The following is a 24,770-nucleotide window of genomic DNA, read 5'->3' as shown; positions in this document are numbered from 1 at the left end:
AGTCCCCCTACTCTGAGTCTAGGACCATGCTCTACTGCATGTTAAAAACCACTAAACCTCTCTCTTCCTCATCTTCCCTTCAATAATTATAGGATATTTTTAAATGTGTATATAAATATATATGGTTAATTATAAAAAGGATACATATTCATTGTAGAAAAATTGGAAAACACTGTTAAAAAGGTAAAAAAAAGAAGAGACTTTTTAAATCTGTTATTTTAAAGATGTATAAGGATCAATCAATTCATTTTAAACCATCCTAAAATTGACTGCTAAAGCATGTATGGAAGATTCTGTCCTTACACTCTCATCCAGCATCACCCCTTGAAAAAAATGTCCATTTGATAAAGAGAAAGGGAAGCCCACTGTTTTTTTTAATTTGCATTTCTTCTATTACTTGTGAGGTTTTATGGTTTGTCATGTTTTGGGCCTCTTCTACTTTGTGTGTGCATGCCACACACTAATATTTTTTCCTTGTTTTATTTTGCAATGTGTTTCTTACTGATTTGTAAAATTATATGAAGAATATTAACTTTGTTGAGAGTTCCCTGGTGGCCTAGTGGTTAGGATTCGGTGCTTTCACTGCCGTGGCCTGGGTTCAATCCCTGGTCATGGAACTGAGATTCCACAAGTTGCTCAGCGAGGCCAAAATCTATATCTATATCTATATTATATCTATCTATCTATATATATATTATATCTATATATATATATCTATATATAAAGTTTGTCCATTACACATTGGCAAACATTTTTTCTGGTTTAATCCTGTTTTGTTTATAGTACATTTCGACATAAAGAAGCTTTCCATTCTTATGGGGGGGAAAAAAATAACAGAACTCCTTGTTAATGGAGTTCTCTAATAGCTTTCTTTTATTTATTTATTTATTTTTACATCTTTATTGGAGTATAATTGCTTTACAATGGTGTGTTAGTTTCTGTCTAATATCTTTCTCATTTCTCCTCCATACCCTCTTTGAGTGTTGACAAGCCCCTGGGACTTGGAATTAGAAGATCAACATTCCCTTACCAGCTGTGCAATTTAGGGCACCTGACTTCACTTCTCTCTGAGGCTCTGTTTTCCTTCACCTGCATCCCAACTTTTGTCAGAATGAAATTCAGCCACCACTCTAATGGCAAGAACTCTGCTATCCCGTTCACTGATACATCCTCAGGACCTAGAACAGAGCAGGGGACATGGGTTCATGCCCCGGTCCGGGAGGATCCCACATGCCGCGGAGCGGCTGGCCCCGTGAGCCATGGCCGCCGAGCCTGCGCGTCCGGAGCCTGTGTTCCGCAACGGGAGAGGCCACAACAGTGAGAGGCCCGCGTACCGCCAAAACAAAAAAGGGAAAAGCAGGACCAGGGAAATCTTGTTAAAGGAGGAGGTCCCCAGCAAGGGATTTGAAGGATGAAGACACTTCTGACATACAGAGATGAGAAGGCTGGTAAGGCCAGGTGGTAAACCATGATCCAGGCTTGCTTTTTTTCCTAAGACTATTGGCCTAATGTGCTACTTGACCACAAGACAATTACATTTTATATTCATGATTTCACTCACCGGGACTATTTTACTCGCTCATTGGTACTCACACCATCTGCTCACGTACTGGTTTCAAGAAAAGCTCTCCTTTTCCACTTAGAATTGGAAACCCAGGGAAAAAATGTGAAATCCAGAACATTCAGCCTAGTCAGGTTTTCATTTCTGTTCTAAATCAGCCTCCTAAGTGGTTTGTGTTCAGACTCACAACTGTTCTTCACCTTTTTGAGTGCAGACCCATTGAAGAATGAGAAGAAAAACCAGGTTCCTTCTGTCCAGCTGGTACATGTAATTTTGCACACAAATGCAGGAGCCCTCGAACCCCTGGTAGCCCATCCAATGACTCCTAGAGTCATACAGTGAACTCCTTGCATCAGAAGTTGCCCCTGAAGAGTATCCAGCAAACCCCAGGCTTCAAATTCTGTAATTATTATAATCTCCTTGGCCTGAAGAACATTATTTTTGGCATATTGCAACTGGCCACAAAATCTGAATCTTTCTGGTTCACTCCTTTCCAGAGATGATTTCCTTTCTCACTCACTACCTGCCTGAGTTCCTAGCTAAGAATCACAACCCACATAGTGTGTAGGTGTATAAGTTAGGATAATATCAACTGCTATAACAAATCAAGTCCATAATCTCAAAGACTTCACATCAGAGACATTTATTCACAGTTTATGTAACATTCCAATGCAACTGTTTCTTGTTAGCAGATAAGCCTTGCACAATGTGTCCGGGGGATCCAGGCTCCTTCCACATCAAGGCTCTGCATTTTCAGCAGTGTTGCTGTGCTCATTGGCAGCCATCTGGTGGAAAGAAAGGATCTTGCATGGAGGATCGTGCATGAGACGATTTTATGGGCTAGGCTTGGAGTGCTGTACACCACTTGACTCACATTCTTATGGCCAGAATTCAATCATAACAGCCCATAATTGCAAGGGAAGCTGGAAATGTTATTCCTGTGCCCAAGAAGAGAAAGCTCGTTTGGTGAACAGGTATCCTGCCTCTGCCACAATGGATGACTACATCTACTCTCAAATTGCTCTTGGGCAAGCTGTTCAGAGTCCCCATTAGCCATTTTCCTTCCTCCTTTTGTAGACTCAGCCTCTAAGGAGCTCTGTTACTACCAAGAAGGCAGGCCTTTGCTCAGGCATCAGATAGATGGGACTTCAAGTTCACGTTCTGCCAGTAACTAGCAATAGGTTTTTGGAAGTTCCTCTCTGGGCCTCAGTTTTCTTACCTGTAAAATGGACCACAACGACAGCTCCAACCTCACGACATTGGCAGATTGCATGAGAAGGCACAAGTAAAGCTCTCAGCACGATAGCTGGCAAGTTGTAAACAGTCAAATAGTCTAATACCAATGCTACTGCTAATAATAATTATAACAAAAATAATGCTATTATTATCATAGGCTAGTCCAGATTTTGAAAAGGAAGAATCTAAGAGACAAGCCGAGGCTTCTGTAAGGAGATAAAATGTGATACAGGTCTGGCCTGGGGTAAAATAAAAAAGAATACCAGTGTTCAACAAGTACTTTTATAACCATTATCTTGAATCTGAAAGAAATCAAGAATAAATAATTTCAGGATTTAATAATACATTGGGAGAAGAGAGTAAAGGACCTATAGAGTTGAAAATGGTCCTGCTGTCCAGTTCAGAGGTTTTTCCCAAGTCTCCAATACTCCTAGGCAAAATTTAGGTCTATTTGTTCTCACCCATCAGGTCTCTCACTGCATTTCACATTTCAGTCCACCTGGTTTTCCTCTCACTGCAAGGATCATTCTGACTTCTTCCCCAGCGATCCTCCTTCCACTGATCTACCGTGGCCTTTGCTTAGTCCTGCCCCCACCAGCTCAGTGTCCTCTCTCAACCCTCAGCTCAGCCCCCTTCCCCTCCTTCCAGCCTCATCACTTGAGTTGTCCAGAGAACATTTCCACTAAGATCCTATGACCCCTGACACTTAAATGAGTTCCTTTTTGCCAAATAGCCTGCCTTTCTCAATGATCCCATTTCCATCAATACCCTGCCACAGGGGTCATGTAGTGAGGAAACAGAGCCCAAGGAACCTTCAGTCCTAGAATCTTCTCTTCTAACCAGGAAGAACTACAATGCAGCAATAAAGCATCCTCCAAGCACAGAAACGGCAGGCAGCTCCAATTTCCAAACACAGCTATTGGGAAATGGTTAGGGCTCTAGGTCTACTTCTTAGCTCATCTTGAAAAACTGTAAAGCCAATGCCTTGCTGGGACAAGGCCCCAGTACAGAGAGTTCCACCATTGCTTTTCGGAATAAGATAGGCTCAAATAAATGAACATTCCCTTCTCAGCTGACTCATTACCTGGAACGGGAAGTTTGCATGCGTATTTGAATAGAGACAGGAGAGAGAACAAAGGAAAGAGTGTATACAACTTATCAAAATGAGTGTACCAGCACCTCTCTTAAAAAACAAAAACAAGGGACTTCCCTGGTGGTCCAGTGGTTAATACTTGTGCTCCCACTGCAGGGGGCACAGGTTTGATCCCTGGTTGGGGAAATAAGATCCTGCATGCCATGCAGGCAAAAAAAAAGAAAAACAGCAAAAAGAACATTGTAGAAGATTAATATTCCATTTTTACAGACCAAGCTTCTGTCTGTTCTGCAGGCTATGCTGTATTAAACCAAATTAATTGTCACATGTCTCCTGATATTTCATCACTTTAGCTCAAAAGATGCTTTTCTTAATTGAAGTATAGTAGATTTACAATGTTGTATTTGTTTAAGGTACACAGTAAAGTGATTAAGTTATATATATATATATAACTATATATAACTATATAACTATATATATGTATATATATACACATACATGTATGTTTTTCAGATTCTTTTCCATTATAGGTTATTACAAGATATTGAATATAGTTCCCTGTGCTATACAGTACATCTTTGTTGTTTATTATATATATAGTAGTGTGTATCTGTTAATCCCAAACTCCTAATTTATCCCTCTCCCCCCTTCCCCTTTGTTAACCATAAGATTGTTTTCTATGCCTGTGAGTCTGTTTCTGTTTTGTAAATAAGTTCATTTTTATCATTTTTTCGATTCTACATATAAGTGATATCACACGATATTTGTCTTTCTCTGACTTACTTCACTTAGTATGATAATATTTGGGTCCATTCATGTTTGCTGCAAATGGCATTATTTCATTCCTTTTTAATGGCTGAGTAATATTCCATTGTATATATGTACCATATCTTTATCCATTCCTCTGTCAAGGGACATTAGGTTGCTTCCATGTCTTGGCTACTGTAAGTAGTGCTGCTATGAACATTGGGGTGCATGCATCTTTTTGAATTAGAGTTTTCATCTTTTCTGAATATATGCCCTGGAGTGGGATTGCTGGATCATATGGTAGCTCTACTTTTAGTTTTCTGTTGTTTTGTGTGTGGTATGCGGGCCTCTCACTGTTGTGGCCTCTCCCGTTGCGGAGCACAGGCTCCGGATGCACAGGCTCAGCGGCCATGGCTCACGGGCCCAGCCGCTCCGCAGAATGTGGGATCTTCCCGGACCGGGGCACGAACCCATGTCCCCTGCATCGGCAGGCGGACTCCCAACCACTGCGCCACCAGGGAAGCCCTGCTTTTAGTTTTTTAAGGAACCTCCTTAGAAAGGTTTTCCACAGTGGCTGTTTCCACAGTGGCTGCAACAGTGTAAGAGGGTTGCCTTTTCTCCACACCCTCTCCACCATTTAGTATTTGTACACATTTATTTGTACATTATTATTTGTAGACCATTCTAACCAGCATGAGGTGATACCTCATTGTAGTTTTGATATGCATTTCTCTAATAATTAGCAATGTTGAACAAAAAGTTGCTTTTTAAAGTGTAAGGATCTTTCAGTGGAAGTTGCAGCACTTTTCCAGAGACACGTTGGTAGTAACGGGTACTTGGAGGGGTCAGGGGGTTACTAGTTTCCTTCCACTAAGTTCCTCATTATAACTGTCCTTTTGCAATTTTGTCAATTACATTTTAAACAGTTCTGAAGATGCATTGATGTATCTAGTTCTTTTTACATTAAAATTTGTCTTTGTAGAACAAAGTCACAGCTGGGGCTTGTGGAGAGATGATATGCCCGTGGAAGGATAATGTGCTAAAGCCTTTCCTTTGCAGTGTTTTAGCTCTCAAGTGTGAAATAATTACAACAAACCTCATCTGAGGCAAAAGAAAGTGATGAAAGCAGATATTATCATTCAAATATGTGGCATTTCCTTCCATGGGAGTCTTTAAGAGCATACACATCTACAGCAGATGGCTTAGGGAACAAGTCGTTCTGCCTGCTATAGGCATGAGGATGGTGTGGTCTTCTTAAAGCCCCTTTGTAACCCGTAATCCATGAAACAAAGAATGTTATGACCTTCATCCTCTCCAACCCCTTGTTAAAAAGCTGATAATGAATAGAAAAAGTGAAAATCACAAACTGCTTCACTTCCAATACAGTGTCTCAAGTCATCACTGAATATGATTTCAGGAGAAATAACTTAAGCAATCCTTTGGATCTCTAAGTTAAGTGTACACTTGGGTGATACAGGTAATTTAAACTTTCAGAACAGAGCCAACGGGCAGGAGCCGGAAAGCTTGAGTTTAAATAATACAACACCGCCACCTAGAGGTCAAGCACTAAGGAAATGGACACTGCAGCCAGACCGGGTAAAAAGCTAGACAAGCTACTGTCCACACCAGAAAAGCATCACTGCCTTCACATGAAAGCTGCAATGAGGGGGGGCTTCCCTGGTGGCGCAGTGGTTGAGAGTCCGCCTGCCGATGCAGGGGACACGAGTTCGTGCCCGGGTCCGGGAAGATCCCACATGCCGTGGAGCGGCTGGGCCCGTGAGCCATGGCCGCTGAGCCTGGGCAGCCGGAGCCTGTGCTCCGCAACAGGAGAGGCCACAACAGTGAGAGGCCCGCGTACCGCAAAAAAAAAGAAAAAAAAAAAGCTACAATGAGGGACATTTAAATGAGCACGGGTTTTCTTCAGCATACAGGATATTGGAGAAACTACAGAGTAGAAAATACACTTGCCCCGCCACTACCTATAAGGACAGGTGATGAGCAAGTCACCAAGGAAGCAGAGAACAGACCCACCCACGTCAAGGTGCTGGGGAGGGGGAGTGGTTAGAGGGCTTTTGTAGAAGATATGGCATTTAAGCTGACCCTGGCAGGATGAACAGAATTTCTATAAGCCAAGGGAGACAGATTCCAGGCTGAAGGAGCAGCTTGAGCTACTAATCTCAATTGTGAAAATGCACAAAATTTCCTCTTATTTTACCATCAGTCCACTAAAGGTTGTATTAAGACACTTGGGAAATGGAATAAAAATCCTATTTCCAATCCCACTGAAAATATTCCAGTAAAGTGTCCTTTGGTATATTTATTATATGCTGCTTGAATAGGCATTTCTTAAAACAGTCAAACTTAGGAACGTGGGATATAAACCAAGGTAAACAGATTTCTCTATTGCAGGTCTTTTCAGAGAATATTTGACTGTACATAGTACATCTCCAAGAGACTACAGAAGGCTGTTTCCAAAGTTTAACTATAGAATTCATGTTCTGCAAAACACCCCATGAGTAAATCCTCCCTCCCTCCTAGGGAAGCAAGGTCAAGTGGTGATTTAAGGATGCAGGTTCTAGAATCAAACTGCATGGATTCCAATTCTAGCTCCACCACTATTAGGCCTCTCCAGGCCTGTTTCCCCATCTGCAAATAGAATAGAGGACCTACCTCACCAGGTACTGTGAAGATTACATGAGGTAATACCCATAGAAACCACCTGAAATAATCTGTAGTAGTGCTGTCCCTTCATGTCCCTCCTGCGTGCTCTTTACACGTCCAGACTCCCAACTCTGTAGGAGCAGTTCAAGGAAGATGCTATTAACAGAAATACACTCCAGCTATGCCCAGCTGCCACCTATAGTCCCTTGGAAGACTGTGTTCCTTCAGGGTTTCTGGGGGAAAGAAGGGGAGTGTTTAAAGTTACTTTGCTAGCTTAGGTGAAAAACAATGATATCCACTAATTAACCTCTTCTGGATATAACTGGAAGAGCTTTCAGCATTTGCAAAACAAAACAGGACAGATAGAGAATCTTAACAAAGCCCACGAATCACACACATTAAACTTGTGACAATCATAATTTTATCTTTAAAATTGCTTGTTTCTCTGTGTACACACAGAATTCTAAACGTAGGAGGTAAATTAATACAATTCCAAATACCTTGAGCATTCTGTATTGGTATATCATTACATACGTGTCTGTGTGTGTACACACGTGCACGTGTGAATGTGTGTATGTATGAATGTGTGTGAACAGGAGAGGTAGTGGTATGTAGAACAGCTCAAACACCCTGCTGCAAAAGATTTAAAACGTTTTATTTCACCATCTCTCCCAGCTCTCTGAGGTAGCCAGTTGAAGATAAACACCCATTGAGATGCAAAACATTTCAGGCAAACCCTCCTTGATAGTTTTCTGATTTTTCCATTTCCTTTTCCTGAGTTGTCCCCTTTCTTCATTCACTTTATTTCTATTCCATCACTTTTCACCTGTTCTCCTTAATCACTCCCTGAATTTATAATTTTCCACAGTAGTATGAAAAAATATTTCTTGGGCACCTATATGCCATGGTACACTCATCTTGAGGCATCATCTCCATTGAGCCAATGGGAGCCTGAGGCTGGAGATGAAGGCAGGCAGCACTGGGCTGCCAGGTCTGCAGCACAGGCCCCCACTTCACTACTAACTAGATCTATGACTGGGTTGCCCCCTGGTTTACCCAGAACAGCGTAGTTTACACCCATTGCTCTGGCATAATTATTAATGGCATCCCTTCCACTCTCAACAGTATCCTGATTTGGAGTTTAACATGTTCATCCCGTCTATTACCCTAGACAATGTTCTTTACTCCTCTGGACCTCAGTTCCCATAATTTGAAAAAGGATACAGGATTAGATAGTATTTTAAGCTTTTTTTTAAATCTATTTTTGTGATTTCCAATTGTTTTAAAATTAAAGTAATCCAGTCATGAAATTAAAGATCTTTCAACCTCTACTTCCCTCCTTTCTATAAACTGATGTATACTTTACTCCAACCAGTTGAGACCCAACCTAACTATGTAAGCAGAAATTAACATTGAAGGGTCAATAATGAGTATCTCAGAAACTGATGAAAAATGAGCTGGAATCAGTACAAATTTTGTATAGTGTATTCTATTCATCTCATCCCCTGAACCACTTCCTGGTTTGGATATCATACATTAATTATGCCAGGCCCTGGACACTCCCCACCATGAGTGAGATCTGTTGGTATGAAACACCATTTTTACCTAGACCTCCTACCCTAAACAGAAACGGGCCAGGAGATGGTATCTGGACACAAGGCATGAAACTCCTGCAACAGGACAGAACTTGAAGTCTTGAAACATAAGGCATTTTAACCATATGAGGCAGCAAAAGAAGAAATGGATGACAGAGCGGGACAAGCCAATGTTCCATCACCCCAACCTTCTATTACCTTAGGCAAATAAAAAACTTATTCTGGAGTAAATACATTTATTGATACCCATTTTATATAGTTCAATGAAATAATCTATAAATATAAAAGCATTTTTTTTTTTTGGATATCACCATGGTCCATGTAAATACTCAACAGTCAGAATCGTCTGCAGGAAGCACTCCAAGTCACACTGTTAGGTTTACAGACCTGAATATACATATTTCATTAAACAGTGGCACTTATGTACTCAAGTGGTCCAGTGGCTTTGGAATACATGACTACTGGGCATGTGGAGTAAAAATAACGTGTAAGTTTAAGTCGATGGAAAAGGGTGTCAACCTTCAACAAAAAGAAACAATTATGAATTAATATCCTAGGTGAAGAAAGTACCACAGTTGACACTTGGCGTCAGAATACTGAAGACGAAGTATGTTTAACGACACGTCGTGGTGCCAATGTGCTCTCCTCAGTCCCAGTGGACAGTCCACCAGCGCCTGAGGGTCATTCAGGGTCAACAAAACAGCAATTCTTAAAGGATCTCGATAGCTTAGAATAAAAGGAATGTGGGGGCTGGTATCAAGTTTAAAGAAAAGTGAGCTACATAATTCAGTGACATACTGCATTTCCCTCCTAGAGGAGGAGATTGCGGGGAAAACAAAATTTTTTTTAATTCCCTTTGTTACAGTGATCAGAATCATTTATCTAACGTGGGAGCAAGAACCCAGATATCTGGTACCCAAAACACAGGTGCAAAAATTTTCTTCTGTTTTAAAGTTTGTTCTTCAACACTTCCGAGGGAACTAATGCAGTGGCCACTGTTGAGCCTTGCTCTTGACTTGATGCAGCATAACATTTTCTCATTTCCTCAGAAACAAATACAGAAATGTCCTTTGCTGCAGTCAGACCATGTGTCTTCTGAGTTAGCAAGCAAATGCATTTAGAAGGTCTGAGGTGTGCAAGGTCCAAAATTGAAATCTGAGAGGCAGTGTTAGAACTTAAGCAAGGCAGGATTTTCAGAGACTACTCAAATGAAAATCTAAGCGAAGCATATAAAAACTCAGTTCTTTCTATTATTTTCAACTGGTAATTGACAGCAACATTCTCTGGTAAGGATGGGTAAGTGATGTTATCTCCAGGTCCAAAATATCCCAACTACTTAAAGTAGGACCCCCAAGAGGAGAAAGACACTTGAGGTCTGTGGTCTATAGAATTCTTTTTTGCCATTTTTTTAAAAAAAAGAAATAGTAGCTTCAGTTGCACACCACTGGTTGAAGGGGTTTTCATCCAAATGAGAAACTCTACCCCTTGTCTCTAGTGCAACAGGCACCAGACTCCCACAAGCGGCAACTTCCATGTCCTGTAGCACATGGCATCTGACCCTGGAGTGAGGAATAAGCTGGCACAGACCCCGACCACCGGCATTCAGGCTAGATGGCATTTCGCGGCGTGCCGTTGTGTGTCAACGCTTTCAGGCTGGGGGCACTGGTCTGGTGACCACAGCTCCTGTGAGAAGTCACACCCACCTCAAAAACCTCATGAATAGCTTTTCGGAAACAATGGAAGTTGTAGTCTATTAAACCTGCAGGAGAGAAAGAGGAGATTAGGCCTCCTGAATGTCAACTGTGAGACTATCTACTAGGAAACATTTGGTGACGGAAAAAAATAATTGATATGTATTTAAAAACGTATATCCAATTGAGGAATTCTTCACACTGGAAACATGATGAAGCGTATGCCCAAGTGTTAACACTGGTTACCTCTGGGGCCTGGAAGTGAACAGGGTAAATAAAAAAGCAATCAGGAAGACAAATTTGCTAAGAAAATTTACAATGAAATCTAAAGTCAAAGTAAAATACTTTTTGATTTATCAAGCTTTTCCTTTTACAAGTCTCTGAGGCAGCCAAAGAAAAGCTGAAGTGAACAGTTGGAACAGTTTTGCAAACTGCTTAGTAGAGCCATGGGGTTGGGAGGTGTCAGAGAGGCCCATCAGGCAGAGTCTCAGGAAGCCTGCTTCCCCTATACGGGAGGTAAGGCAGCTCCGTCCTCATCTGCTCTATGAACTGGCTTCCAAATAAGATTTCGGTCAAACAAAGGGCTCCTTACAGGTACGTATGGACATATGACCAATTCTGGCCACTGAGATAAATGCAAGTGTGTGAGACTTGTGTGAAGTCTCCTTAAAAGGAAGACTTCCCTATTCCTCCCCATTCCTCCTTAATGTCCAGAATATGGATAAGATTGCTGGAGCTCCAGGAGCCATTCCAGATCACGAGGAGAACTTGAGAATAGAAGCCAGTGCTGAGAAGGGCAGAGCAGAAAGAAAGGTCTTACGTCCTCGAGGATACTGGGACGTAAAGACAGCACACGAGAAAGAAATCACAACAATCTGATGTTAAAATGACTACTGTGAAAGAAGTCCAAAGGTGGGAGAGCCAAGTGCAGGGCAAAAGCAGCAATGAAAGCTCCAGGTGTGAGGCAGAGCTCTGAGGATACGGGCAGGATTTAATCAGGCAGGAAGGGAGAGCAGAATCACAAGACAACAGCAGGGAGCTGGCAATGAGGAAACACAGCACACAGGTGGAAAACAGGAAACAAACTGGTCTGGCTGGAGATAGGGGCAGAGAATTTTGGGGAAAAGTACTGAGAATGGAGTCTGAATAAGCAGGTTAGAGTCAAATTACAGAGGTCCTTCAGATTCAGGAAAAAAATAAAAGTTTTATTAAGTTCAACTACATTAAAACTGACTTCTATGCAAATGGTAAAATTAAACTGACAATCAAGGAAATGTGAACACTGGCTGGATATTTGATGATATTATGAAATCACTGGTTTTTTGGGGTTTTTTTACACAACTACTGATGGTAATACTGCTATGCTTTAAAAAGCGCACTACCTCTTACAGACACCTGCTGAAATCTGTATAGACAACATGATTTGATGTTAGAGATTTGCTTCAAAATAACCCAGTAGGGGGCTTCCCTGGTGGCGCAGTGGGTGGGAGTCCGCCTGCCGATGCAGGGGACACGGGTTCGTGCCCCGGTCCGGGAAGATCCCACATGCCGCGGAGCGGCTGGGCCCGTGAGCCATGGCCGCTGAGCCTGCACGTCCGGAGCCTGTGCTCCGCAACGGGAGAGGCCACAGCAGTGAGAGGCCCACGTACCGCAAAACAAAAAAAACAAAAACAAAATAACCCAGTAGGGAAAAAGGTATAGCAAGCAAATAAGAATGGCTATGATTTTGATAACTGTTGAATCTGGGTGATAGATAAAAAGGGGTTCCTCACATTATTTTCTCTACTTTTTTATGTTTGATCGTTTCCACGACAGAAGAGCAAAAGATAATAATTTAGTTGTGAGGAGGATATACAGCAAATAAGACTGACCATGTCTTGATGACTGTGAAAGCAGGGAGATGGGTACATGGAATCGCTGTGCTAGTCTACTTTTGTGTATATCTGAAAATTTCCATAGCCAAAAGTTTTTTAAATTTTTAAAGATTAGAATGGAGAGGGCTTCCCTGGTGGCGCAGTGGTTGAGAGTCCGCCTGCCGATGCAAGGGACACTGGTTCGTGCCCCGGTCCGGGAAGATCCCACATGCCGCGGAGCGGCTGGGCCTGTGAACCATGGCCGCTGAGCCTGCGCGTCCGGAGCCTGTGCTCCGCAACAGGAGAGGCTGCAACGGTGAGAGGCCCGCGTACCGCAAAAAAAAAAAAAAGATTAGAATGGAGAAAAATAAAGAACTCCTAAGTACAAAAAAGACACAGTACAAAAAAGATAAAAGTATATGAACAGATAAATTACCAGAGAAGACACCTGAACAGACATAAAAGGGTACCTGCAGTGAAAAAGATGCTTGCTCTAACCCGTAATTAAAGAAATAAAAACCAGAGCCAAATGAGATACCATTTCACACCTACCAGACTGACGATAACTAAACAGTCTAACAATACCAAACATTATCAAGGACATGAAGTGACAAGAACTCCCACAAAGCACTGTCTGGGGGTGAAAATAAAGCCACTTTGGAGAGCAATTCAATAATGCCTAATAAAGCTGACGACATATGTCCTCTATAAATTCCACTCCTAAATACTTATTACTCTTGAGAAATTCTCCATATGTGCAAAGGCAAACTTGTTCATGAGCATTTCTTGCAAAACTATTTGTAATCTTAAAAATCATCTAGATGCCCAGCAAGAAGAATATAAATTGTGCTATATGCAATCCATAGACTACTGTGTGGCAGTGACAACTGAATGGACGAACTGGAGCTACACCTATCGATACGGATAATTCTCAAAAACAATCTTGAATGAAAAGAAACAAGCAACTTGCAGAAGACAACTTACATTTGGACATCATTTACACAAAGATACACAATACCCTATATTGTTTAAGGATAGATATGAAGTGAAAGACTAAATCATGCACAGGAAAAAGAAAACACTACATTCAACAGAGCGCAAGAGGGGGTTTCAACTGAGAAACACACAGAAGACAAATATGTATTTGTCATGTTTCAGTTCTTAAGCTCAAAGGTGAATACTCACATTTTTGTTGTACCCAAAACACTTTGTATATCTAAAATATTTCATTAATATCAACATCAGTGAAATAATATTAATTCATTCAATATTAATTAACATCACAAAACCCAAGTAGAAAAGCAGGGACTTGTTGCAGTGAATAAGAGTTACTATAGATCCTTGAGTAGTTAAATAACATGATAAAAGGAATTTTCTGAAACCTAGTCTGCCTTTAGAATAAGAGATGATACATGCTGAGCCATTAATATATATGTTGAATGCAGCACCACAGGCTGGAGGAATGAGGACCTGGATTGGAGTCATCAACAGTGTAAATGGAAAGGACACCCGAGAAACAGTTCCAAGAAACAAATGGTAAGATTTGGTGAAAACTGAATGTAAACACAGGAAAAGAACAGAAAAAGGAAAACACAGAATGCTCTCTGTGAGATGATCTGCAAGAGCCTCATGGGCAATTACACCATACGATTACCTGACTGCACATAGCTAAGCTTGGACACCAGAAAAATGGCGTAACGAGGAACAGAAGTAGAGTAGCCGGGATGGTCGTGAAACAAAGGGGAAAATATTCATCAGTTTTTGACACCATGGACAAGATAAAATATTTAAGTGAAGATGTCTTACTAATAGCTCCAAACACAGGATGGAAACACAGGCCCAAGCCAGAATTGGAGAGGTGAATTTTTCAATCAACTACACAGGGAAGATTAACTGAAGGCATGGATGAGATGCGCTGACCAGGAGAATTAAGTGAAGAAGTGAGCAGGAGACCTGGCTCTGAAGAACACTCAGAAAAAGAAAAACAGAAGAAACAGGACAGGTGGTCAGAGAAACAAACACATAGAAGAACCCGGGGAGTTCTGCTTTAGGGAAGCAGAGAGAAGAAAGCTTGAGGGAGGAGGGATTGACAGCACATGCTTCAGAAGCCTGAAGAGGCCACAGAATGAGAAAAGGCCACTGAATGCAGCAAGAAAAAGACCTAGTAACCTCTCAAACAGCTTCAGCAGACTGGTTCAGGTGGAAGCCAAACCGTAGGCAGTTAAGACAGGTAATGGAAGGATGTAAAATGAGAGAGGCTGGAATAAAAAACTTGATTTAAAATAAAAGACCAAAAGAAGGCAGGAGAAAGTCTGCACTGTACGTGGACGGGAAGGCACAAAAGGAGTTTGAGCTGGTAAATCCTCTAGCACTGCAATATTGTTTTTTCTTGCTTTCAAGAACCTAAGAAATTATGACAAAGAACTTAAAGAAATCTTTTTAAAATGCATTACCTTTTCGTTCAAAACTTTCTTCCCTAAGGATGCAGACCAGTGCCAAAAATTTAGTCACCTCCTTTAAATACAGGACCGTTGTGTTATTCAGCTTGATGATGGCCATAGATTCTTTGTCGTAAGCACTTCCACTTCCATCTTCCTTTAACCTGTTTTAAAACAAAGTATCATCCATTAGAGGTTTCCCAACTCAGCATTTTGTCACATTTGCACAACAATAAGGGTTTCCACCCAGTTTCCTGAACGTCTTTTGAGAAAGGAGAATGCCCGCTCTCCCTTATTGGAACAGAAGCTGTGTTTAGCTATGGGTGCCCAGCCCACGCTGCAGTATTCATTCCATGCGCTCACATCACCTTCTTCACCTAGGATGCATGGAACACAGCAGGTTTCCAACATTCCCTCACACTAATTGGCGCTGACACCCTCTACAAATAAAGAAGGACCTGAAATATGAAAACTGCCATCAGTGAAAAAGGAGTAAATACAAAAACTAAAATCAATAAATACGGTCCCGTTCAAAAAACATAAATCAAGAGTCAAGTAAGCAGGACTTCCTGGTGGCACAGTGGTTAAGAAACTGCCTGCCAGCGCAGGGGACACGGGTTCGATTCCTGGTCCAGAAAGATCCCACATGCCACAGAGCAACTAAGCCTGTGCACCACACTACTGAGACTGCACTCTAGAGCCCGCAAGCCACAACTACTGAGCCCGCGTGCCACAACTACTGAAGCCCGTGTACCTAGAGCCCGTGCTCCGCAATATGAGAAGCCACTGCAATGAGAAGCCTGCGCACTGCAACAAACAAACAAAGCCTGCTCGCCGCAACTAGAGAAAGCCCGTGCGCAATGAAAACCCAATGCAGCCAAAAAAAAAAAAAAAATCAAATAAGCAGCAAACTGAACTTCAATAAAGCATACCGAATTGCACTCATGTATTGTGTTAAGAATACGAAGTAATGGCTATTTCTCTTCTTTTTTATAATGCACTTTATCATATATAATGTAGTTTACAGTGTACCTTATACTGAAAATAAACTTTATAACTAAATTTGATTTATGAAAATTTGATTTATTTTAAAGAAAAAGCGAATGTTCTATTCATCCATTTTTAAAATTAGGAATAGGAACATGAAACTCTTCTGCATAACCTACGGACAAAATCTCATTTTCACTGTGGAAAGAATAAAAACAAAGGAGAGCATATAATCACAAAACTGAAAAAGAGACAGGAATGAAAGACAAGAATAGACAGGTAAAGAAGAGGTAACACAAATGCATTCTCCTACCCAGAGGCAGCTGGACAAAGACACTGACAAGGTTAGGCAGAGAGAGCAAGGTAAAGGGTAGGGACAGAGAGATGAAAGAGGAATTTAGACTAGGTGGAGCAGAGAGGAAAAACAGATAAAGGACACAGGTATCAGAAAGCAAAGGTAATGTCAGAGCATCGAGAAAGTGCATTGTGAGGACTGACATTAATACATGAGATGAATCAGGGCTATTAGAGGCTGCAGAGGTTACTGGCTTTTGAAACACCAGTAAGTTCACCAAAGTTTTCACCTATCCTCTGGGTTATTCTACAAAATCACTTCTTTGCCAGCTTTTACAAATTTCTGTATAGAGTGCGGTAAATATGCATAAAACAAGAGTTTATATTTTAGAGACTTATTTTGGAAACTTAGATGTATAGGTCAAATGTTTATAAGTTCTTCTGACATCCAGAATTCTGATTTCCTTGTTTCTGAGCTCTCTGAAAGATTAAGGATCCCTCAGTTCCACAAAACCTGAGATTAAATTAGGAACCAGTACATACTTCGTTATTCAGAGTGTTTTAAATAAATTAATCTTATTTATTGATCTAGCTAAGTTGCAGTAGTGAGAAGATACAGTACAAACCCCCCAAATAATAGCGGGTGAAACTTTCAGTGATAGTGAGTCTGGCACTAGTCACACCGGTCTTATCCACCTATGCTGAAGGAGTAAGACCCAGAGCCCACCCACACAGAAATCATGCTCCAAGTTGAAGCACTATGGTCAGAACAATTCTACTTCATACACTACTTGCTAGACGCCTCAGAAATTAATCCCCCTGACAAATCAAGCTGGTAGTCTTCCCCGTATCTGAGATCTTGCAGAAATATATATGTACGACTTACCCATATATACAAGACACATCAATTACAACATCAATCATGTCACAGCAAAGTTCATATGACTGCATATCCACAGGAGAACTGTCTGTTGCAATGTAGATTTTGCTGACAACATCGAAGAGAAAAGCTTTTTCAATACCTGAATTCTTGAAAAAACAAAATTGAGTGTTCATTTTTTAAGAATCACAATTTGTAAACTTATCAAAGATCTTGAATCACTGATTAACATCCAAGAGCATTTTTAATTATACAACCTAAAACCAAAAGAGCAAATAGTACTTGCTTAGGAGACACGTCTCTTATCCAAAGAATAAAAGTGGAATTATTTCTCTGCTCTGATTTACTGACATAATCGCACCAGTCAAATTTGTTTTTTCTTCATCCTCTTTACTTAAATGAATTATTTCCTAAGATGCCACACACACACCCAAAAAAATCTCCAAAAATCAAGCCATGCTACATTTTCAATAATCCTTTTTGAGGCAATAATCAATCTCTGATTCAAATGACCTTGCTACCAGAAAGGCTTGATGTGGCAAAGAATGTTTCACGTCAACATCTAGCATAACCCAAAAAGCCCAAAGAATTGGGGATCACTATACATTGAGTCCTTCAAAGAAATGTTTGGGAAATATAGTGGCTGAATGCTAAATTTATTGGAAGAATATCCTTTTTTATTAAGCTGAATCCTCAAAATAAGTAATGTGAAATATGACACAGATTACAGTTAGCAAGGAAAGGATCAATTTTTCAATGTGACCTCCAATAAGGCAGAGATTAAGTCCAATTCCCAAAACCCAATCTACCCTACTTTCTACTCTTCCGTCAGGAAACAGATACCATGAAGATATTAATTCAGAAAGCATGAGAAAATTTCTCATCAGGGCATTTTAAAACAAGAAAAAGTGAGTATTAAGGAAAAAAATTCAGAAAATAACTCAAGCCTTTTTTTTTTTTTTTGCGGTACGCAGGCCTCTCACTGTTGTGGCCTCCCCTGCTGCGGAGCACAGGCTCTGGACGCACAGGCTTAGCAGCCATGGCTCACGGGCCCAGCCGCTCCGCGGCACGTGGGATCTTCCGGGACTGGGGCACGAACCCGTGTCCCCTGCATCGGCAGGCGGACTCTTAACCACTGCGCCACCAGGGAAGCCCTCAAGCCATTTTTTAAATGTTTTTATTACTTACTTTACACTTAATTGTATTATTAGTCCTTAAGCTTGAGTCAGACTAATTCCAGCAATTTTTTGGAGAACTTGATAACACAAATATATTCAACAAAAACGGAACCAGAAACTACAGTGAATTAAATAGCTCACTTACTGATATAAAGATATTTAATAGATTTTCCAAGGTCGGTAGTTGTGGGATAAGTTTCTGCACCACCTTACTAAAGGCTTCAAATATTGAATGGTCATAGATACTAGTCAAATAAAAGCTGAAAAACACAACATAGTTTGATTAATTTGAAAAATCTTAAGTCCAGTGACAATTATCATGATACATAGAATTTTAAGTTTCTTAACATTTGATTTCCATAAGTTCAAATACAGCCTCTTTATCTTGTGTACCATACCCATCATGAAAGATGACAAATGCAGTTTCCCCACCTGGCTTGTAGCTCTCCATCCCTTTATTGCATTTACACAGAGGGCAATTGAGGCAGTACACAGGAAAGCATTTTCAGATGCAGAAACCTGAATATTCACCTAAGTCTTTGCAATCTGATCCAAAAACCTTGGTTTCTTAAGCCCATAACTGACAAAAACCAAGATAAAAACCAAGAGAAAGCTCATAGGAGATAGGTGACATTCATTAAATAAGAATACAATACAGGTCTCTACTAAAATGTTACTGCTTCGGAAAGTTCCCTCCTGACCCCCCTACCTAAAATAGTACCCTGTACCCATTACTTTCAACCCCTTTCCCCTAATTTGTTTTTCTTCACAGCACTGGTAAGCACTTAAAATTATACTATACATTTATTTATAAATGCTTCTGAGCTGTCTCATTCATCAGAATATAAGCTCCATGAGGACAGAGACTCTGTCAGCCTTGCTCACAGCTGCAGGCCCACTACCCTGAAGAGTGCTCATAAACATTTGGTGAATAAATGAATGAATAAAACTGGAGCTTAGAATTTATGTAAATAACATATTATGGAGGATGAGAGCAGGGGCTCTAGAGAGAATGGAACAGCTATCTGGAGGCCTAAGAGGATGCACAGTGAAGTAAATTTGTAGATTTAACAAAACACGTATTTGCGAGAGAGAGACCTTTAACAATAATAGTGTGGTCAATTGTACCTACTTTTTCACTCAGGGAATATACTCTTTGTTATAAAGTTGTATCCATTATATAATTATAAACACAAATTACAAAGTCAGAGACACATAACTGTTTATATCATACTTTGTACCTAATTTAAAGATACTTTCAAAGAGCTCACCTAAGAAGCTAACCTAGATGGGGCTCTAATCTAGATGTCAGAACAATGGCACAGGTGGGACCAAGATGATCCCCCCACAGGCACTAGGGTCAAAGGAATATTTTGGCAACGTGAGAAGGTTCTGCAGGAACTACGAGGCTTGGAGGTGGATGGGGGCAGGGAAGAACCTCCAAGCCACAGGGCACTTTATAGTAAGCTAAGTTTCTGGACATTGGAAATCAAATACAGCCTCATCCATAGGCCTGCTAGTTATTAATAAAGCTTAATGCTGTTAAGAAGGCCTAGGGCCCCATAGAGAACTGGAAAAAGGGATGGTGCGTACCAATGAGGTGGGATGCCCTGGAAAGGGACACAGACGTGGTGTTAAGAAGACCAGAAGGGTTCCCATGGGCACTGGAGAACACAGGACAATCATGGCTTAAAATCCATCATTCATGGTGGAAGAGTAAGATTGAAGAATTTTATGGGAAGATACTTTCACTTTCTCCTACAAATACTGCTGAATTTTTTTAAAGCCTGAATTACTTGCACATATTTTAATCCAGGCTAGAGGTCAATGAGACTTTTCTATGTGGTTTCCTAGAAGAATAACAGAAGGATCTTGGAGCCAGAGGCCCTACAGAATATTAGGGGTTGAAAAATGGGGGTTGGCTTGAGCCTATAGAGAAGTCATTATAACAAACCAGGGATAAGGAAATAGCTATGGTTTATCTCTTGCCTGCTTCCCCTTTAAGCTGTTTATATCATCAAAAGAACATTTTCTTGGGTACTTTTTATTAGTCATTTCTACCTAAACCATAAAAAAATAAATAAATAAGATGTAGGAAATATTTCTTATACACTTTCAGAACACAAGTACACAAGTCATCAATCCTATCTAATAGGTGTTCTTTAATAATTTCTTAATATTTAATTATGAATCGGCAGTACTTTAAACTTGAGAGCTCTTTAAACTTGATAAGATACACTCACTTAACCCAATTTTTAGAGATTCATAAAAGCGTGTTTTAAAATACATAAACAAGATACATTACAGTCCAGACATTAAAGTGTACCCTCTTTAAAAAGCTCTTCCTACTGAAACAGACACTGTGAAAGCTCAAGCTACAGACTTTTACAACAAATGCGACAGAGATTCCCTGAACTGAGGCAAGAAGGAAAAAATAATAATAATAATGAAACCAAGAGAGGGGAGCCCCAAAGCAGATTTATGCCATGAGGAAACAGCCTGACTCCAGTCTCTCGAGATGAATTTGTAAACACACCTACAGAAACACACTTCACATGACTTCCACCTCTGGGAAAATGCAAAAAAGGGGGAAAGTAACGTCTCAATAACATTAGGCTCCCAAACCTGCTTGAATTCAACAACAAAGAGATCAAAAACGTTACAGATTTGGGAAGAGTATACCAGTAACAGAGAGCTACGTGTTTGTAATGACAGAGATGGGAATACATTTACACACTTTTCAGGGCTCTCATATCAAACACACAGGTTGTTACCTAAGGTGGAGTTTTTCTAGCCCAGCATCTGCAAGGTCATCATTGGCCCTTTGATGAATGTCCCTCTGTGTTTCTATTTTGTGATCATCAGACAGACCATCAACTTTGTGAATAAAAACCTCAAAATTCATGTCTGGGTTAACTTTGTAGGCTTTAGAAACAGTAATGTGAAGTCTTGTTAAAGCCTCCATGTAGTCATCCTGTAAGTCAGAACAAAATATTTTTTAAAAAGAAATCTTAAGTTAAGAAAGCCTCAAACTACCTCTTTCCCCAACCACAGAAAATATATTATCCTAATTATTCATAAATATTCAAACATCCAAATACATTAACTTACACCACTAAACAGATCTTCAATCGCTCAAGACAAAGAATTCAACTACCAAGTTAATGCTTGTAATTTTTAATACTGATAATATAAAGAAAAGAAATGGGAAATGGACACTTCTTCCCAATAGAATTTTTAAAGTAATCCCAGCTCTGCCATTTATTAGATGTGTGACTTTAAGCAGGTTGCTTAAACTCTGTGATCTCAGTTTACTTATCCATAAAATCGGAATTACAGTACCTACCTCCCAGTTTTGTGAAGACATTAATTAGGTCATGTATATGAAAGCAGCCATTACAGATCCTGTCACTCAGAAAGCATTCCTAACTAATGCTTAAGCGTAGAAAAAGTAAGATTCTTAAGGATGGAGACACATCCCATCAGTCTGAGTGCCCGCCACATGCTAGGCCCTCAATAAGTGCTCCTTGGGCTAAACCCTACTTGGGCAACTAAAGAAACTATTCACTTTAATATTTACTGACTCAGTTCTCACATTCCTCTTTATATTATGGGCACTAATGAGACCTTTTCAGTGAGTGACATCACTACTGTAATAGTTAATAGAGTACAGCAATATCTACTATTAACAAAAACGGAACGCTGCTCACTAACTAGAACTCAGGGATATAAACCATATCTCCTAGTCATCTGATATTCTGTACTTGTACAATGGCATGCCTGTTCCCAAAGCACCTCTGCAGGTACATCTCTCGCACTGTTAGGGAATCTACTGGCAAAGAAATAAGCTGCAAGAAGCACATGACAAATAAACAACTTTCCTTTGTTCCTACATCTTCCATCACCAAAGAAGAAAAGTAAACATTATCATTTCTAACTACCTGTGCATCAATGACATATATCAAAGCTCCTGTTCCCCTGAAGATCATCTCGTAGTCAAAAGTAGGGTCGAAAAAGTCCATTTGCCCAGGAAAATCCCATATTTGGAAATTCACAAAGGAGCTATTTGAAATGTCATCTTTGTAAATCTTGTTGGTACTTTCCAAAAAGAGGGTCTCGTTGGGTGACATTTTATGAAACACCACCTGTCAAAAGAAAGAAAACAATTTAATGACTACTCCAATTTTTATTTAAAATACAGAACTCCACCCTGAATTAACATAATTTAAAGAACTTGATCCTATAGCAAAAATTTTAAAAGAGGTAAAAAGTGAATGGTGTATCCACTGGTATCCACTATCCTTTAACTTCTAACAGAAGACACCAAATTATTGAAACCAAATCACCAGAAAAGCTGAAACTTCTCTGCTATTTTCTGTCTGTATTCAATACTAGCAGTAGCAATGTCTCTCATTTCAGTTTCATTTTTTTTCTGTAAAACTATCAATTCTGCCAAAATATGCTTTAAGATTATGAAAACTTATAAAGTTTAAGCAGTTTTGTTCACTGAAAACTTATCAGGCTCTGAGAAATAATCAGAAATGAAACTGACTGGACCCTGCCCTCAATGGGTTTGCAGTCTTGTGGAAGAAATGAAACAAAGGCAAATTATACCAAGCAGAAAGTGACATATTGAGGGAGAAGGAATACATGTGGGGAGGGGAAAGAATGGGAGTTGACAGGGAAAAGACAGCTCCCAAATAAATGGTAAAGGCAATTGTTAAGAATCAAAATTATCACAATCTATACAATTCTAACACAAAACTAATTTGCCTCTCTGTTACTTTCTAGATGAGGAAAATGGATAGTTACTCCCAAGGCTTAGATAGTAACAAGTGAAAAGAATTAAAATCAGTTTGCTAAAAACCTACCATAAATGTACTCAGATTTTGCTGTAAAGGTAAAAGATAAATAAAACACAGTAATCCATTACACGTGGAAGAATACTACTTCTTAAAAACATCATGTCTACAGAATATCATGCAGAGATTTATTTTGAAGAGACCTCTGCAACAGAGTGGAAAGGGCAAAAGGCCAGGTATCTAGCATTTTATCGCCAGCTCACTTTGTGTGTAAGAGCCATAGCTGATGAAGGAGGTCAACCCTGCCTCTATTTCCCCCTTATTAAAAAGTGAGGAACCCTCCATCCGTTCCCGACATTCCCCAAGTGAAAGCACATGGACTGACAAAGGTGTGCAAATATTCTCCAGGTCTCAAAATTTTTGTAGCCACTCACAAACGGGGGAAAATCACTAGTAATTATACTCACCGGGCCACAAGTACTAAAATAGGTGGATGAACAGCCCCCAAATCCCACAAATGTCACAGTGAAGTCTCCTTCGTACTAGTAACAAGAGGAGGCATTACAAAGGCCAAAGAGTTAGTCACTACTCTTTCTGACGCTGCTCCCTGGGGCTCACCTGGGAAGCCCTGAAAACTCAGATCACCTGAAGTGAGAGGCACAAACACAACCGGGTCCGGGGAGGGAGTGTGGGAAGTTCTCCAAGTTAGAACCGGGGAGCAAGTCTCAGTTTCGTGAATGGCACAGGGGCTGGGTCCCAGGAGGCGAGGTCCCGGACGGTGCCACGGACACCTGCCTCGCTCCGGCCACTCGGGGAGCGCGGGGACCCAGTCGGCCTCGGCTGACCTGGGAGTGGACTCCAAGATCGGGGTCCCGACGAGAGCCGCGCCCGGGCTCTGCTCACCGGAGGAGAAGAGAAAGTGCGCTGGGACAGCCCGGCCGCCGCCCTCCTCGGGGCCTCCCCCCCGGCGGCCACCCGCGCCCCCGGGTAGAGGAGGGAGGGGGAGGGGCGGAGGGGCCGGCGAGGCCCCACTCACCTTCTGGATGGAGGACTTGCCGCTGCGCCTGAGCCCCATGAGCAGAATCCTAGGCTTGGAGCTGTCAGCGCCCCCCGGGCCACAGCCTCCGCCGGCCCCCGCCCCAACCCCGCCGCCCGCCGCTGCCGCCTCCTCTTCTTCCTCCTCCACGCCGTAGCCGAAGTCCTTTGGGAATGAGTCCGCCGGGCCGTAACTGCCGGCGAGGGGCGTCTCCTCCGCCCCGTACTGCAGGGACATGGTGCTGGAGCAGCCGCCGCCCGCGCCCTGACAGGCCACGCCAGGCCGAGCCAGGCCGCCGCCTCCCCAGGCCGCCGCCGCCACCGCCCCCGGCAGCCGCCACCGCCATGCGGCCCGCCCCCCGGAGCCCGGCTCTCATAGGCTCGGCGCCCGGGCCCGGCCCCTCATTGGCCGCCCGAGCTGCCACTCGGTAGCAGCAAGGTAGGTGGTGCCCGTCACGTGCTCGGAATCACCTGACTCGGAGCCGTGGAGGGGGGAGGAGGAGTCACGAGGAGGGTGGCCCGGCCCGACTGAGCCCTGAGCCCTCTGCCCTCCGCCCCAGCCCGCACTTCGGCCTTACCCAGCCACGTACCTTGCTCCTCACCGCTCTCCTACTTTCTTCCGGGCTCCGGAGGCCATCGCAATAGGAGATGCTCTCTGGGCACTTGGGAGAATTGACTGTCCTCCTACTATTATTGTGCTCGCCCAACCAGTATTTATT

General features: G+C 41.6%; 1 protein-coding gene across 1 annotated transcript; it reads right to left on the bottom strand.

Annotated features, from left to right (window-relative positions):
* Nucleotides 1-8,807: 8,807 nt before the first annotated feature.
* On the bottom strand, nucleotides 8,808-24,347 carry RRAGC (Ras related GTP binding C). The gene is made up of 7 exons (XM_082832745.1): nucleotides 24,053-24,347; nucleotides 22,156-22,359; nucleotides 20,989-21,188; nucleotides 18,360-18,474; nucleotides 17,043-17,185; nucleotides 14,891-15,039; nucleotides 8,808-10,652 (listed from the first exon to the last, which is right to left on the bottom strand). The coding sequence occupies exons 1-7, from the start codon at nucleotides 24,287-24,289 to the stop codon at nucleotides 10,501-10,503; spliced, it is 1,200 nt and encodes a 399-aa protein (XP_082688871.1). The 5' UTR covers nucleotides 24,290-24,347; the 3' UTR covers nucleotides 8,808-10,500.
* Nucleotides 24,348-24,770: the final 423 nt, after the last annotated feature.

The sequence above is a fragment of the Leucopleurus acutus genome, assembly GCF_964270905.1.
Source record: "Leucopleurus acutus genome assembly, chromosome: 2".
Taxonomy (NCBI): Eukaryota; Metazoa; Chordata; class Mammalia; order Artiodactyla; family Delphinidae; genus Leucopleurus; species Leucopleurus acutus.
Note: the sequence above shows the minus strand (reverse complement) of the source record. Positions and strands in the feature narration are given on the sequence as shown.

Coding starts and splice junctions, on each gene's coding strand:
- RRAGC (XM_082832745.1), bottom strand. CDS start 24,289: ATGTCCCTGCAGTACGGGGCGGAGGAGACGCCCCTCGCCGGCAGTTAC. Junction 18,475..20,988: donor CTAGAAAAACTCCACCTTAG/GTAACAACCTGT, acceptor TGTGTTTTTCAG/CTTTTATTTGACTAGTATCT. Junction 17,186..18,359: donor TATTAAATATCTTTATATCA/GTAAGTGAGCTA, acceptor TGTTTTTTCAAG/AATTCAGGTATTGAAAAAGC.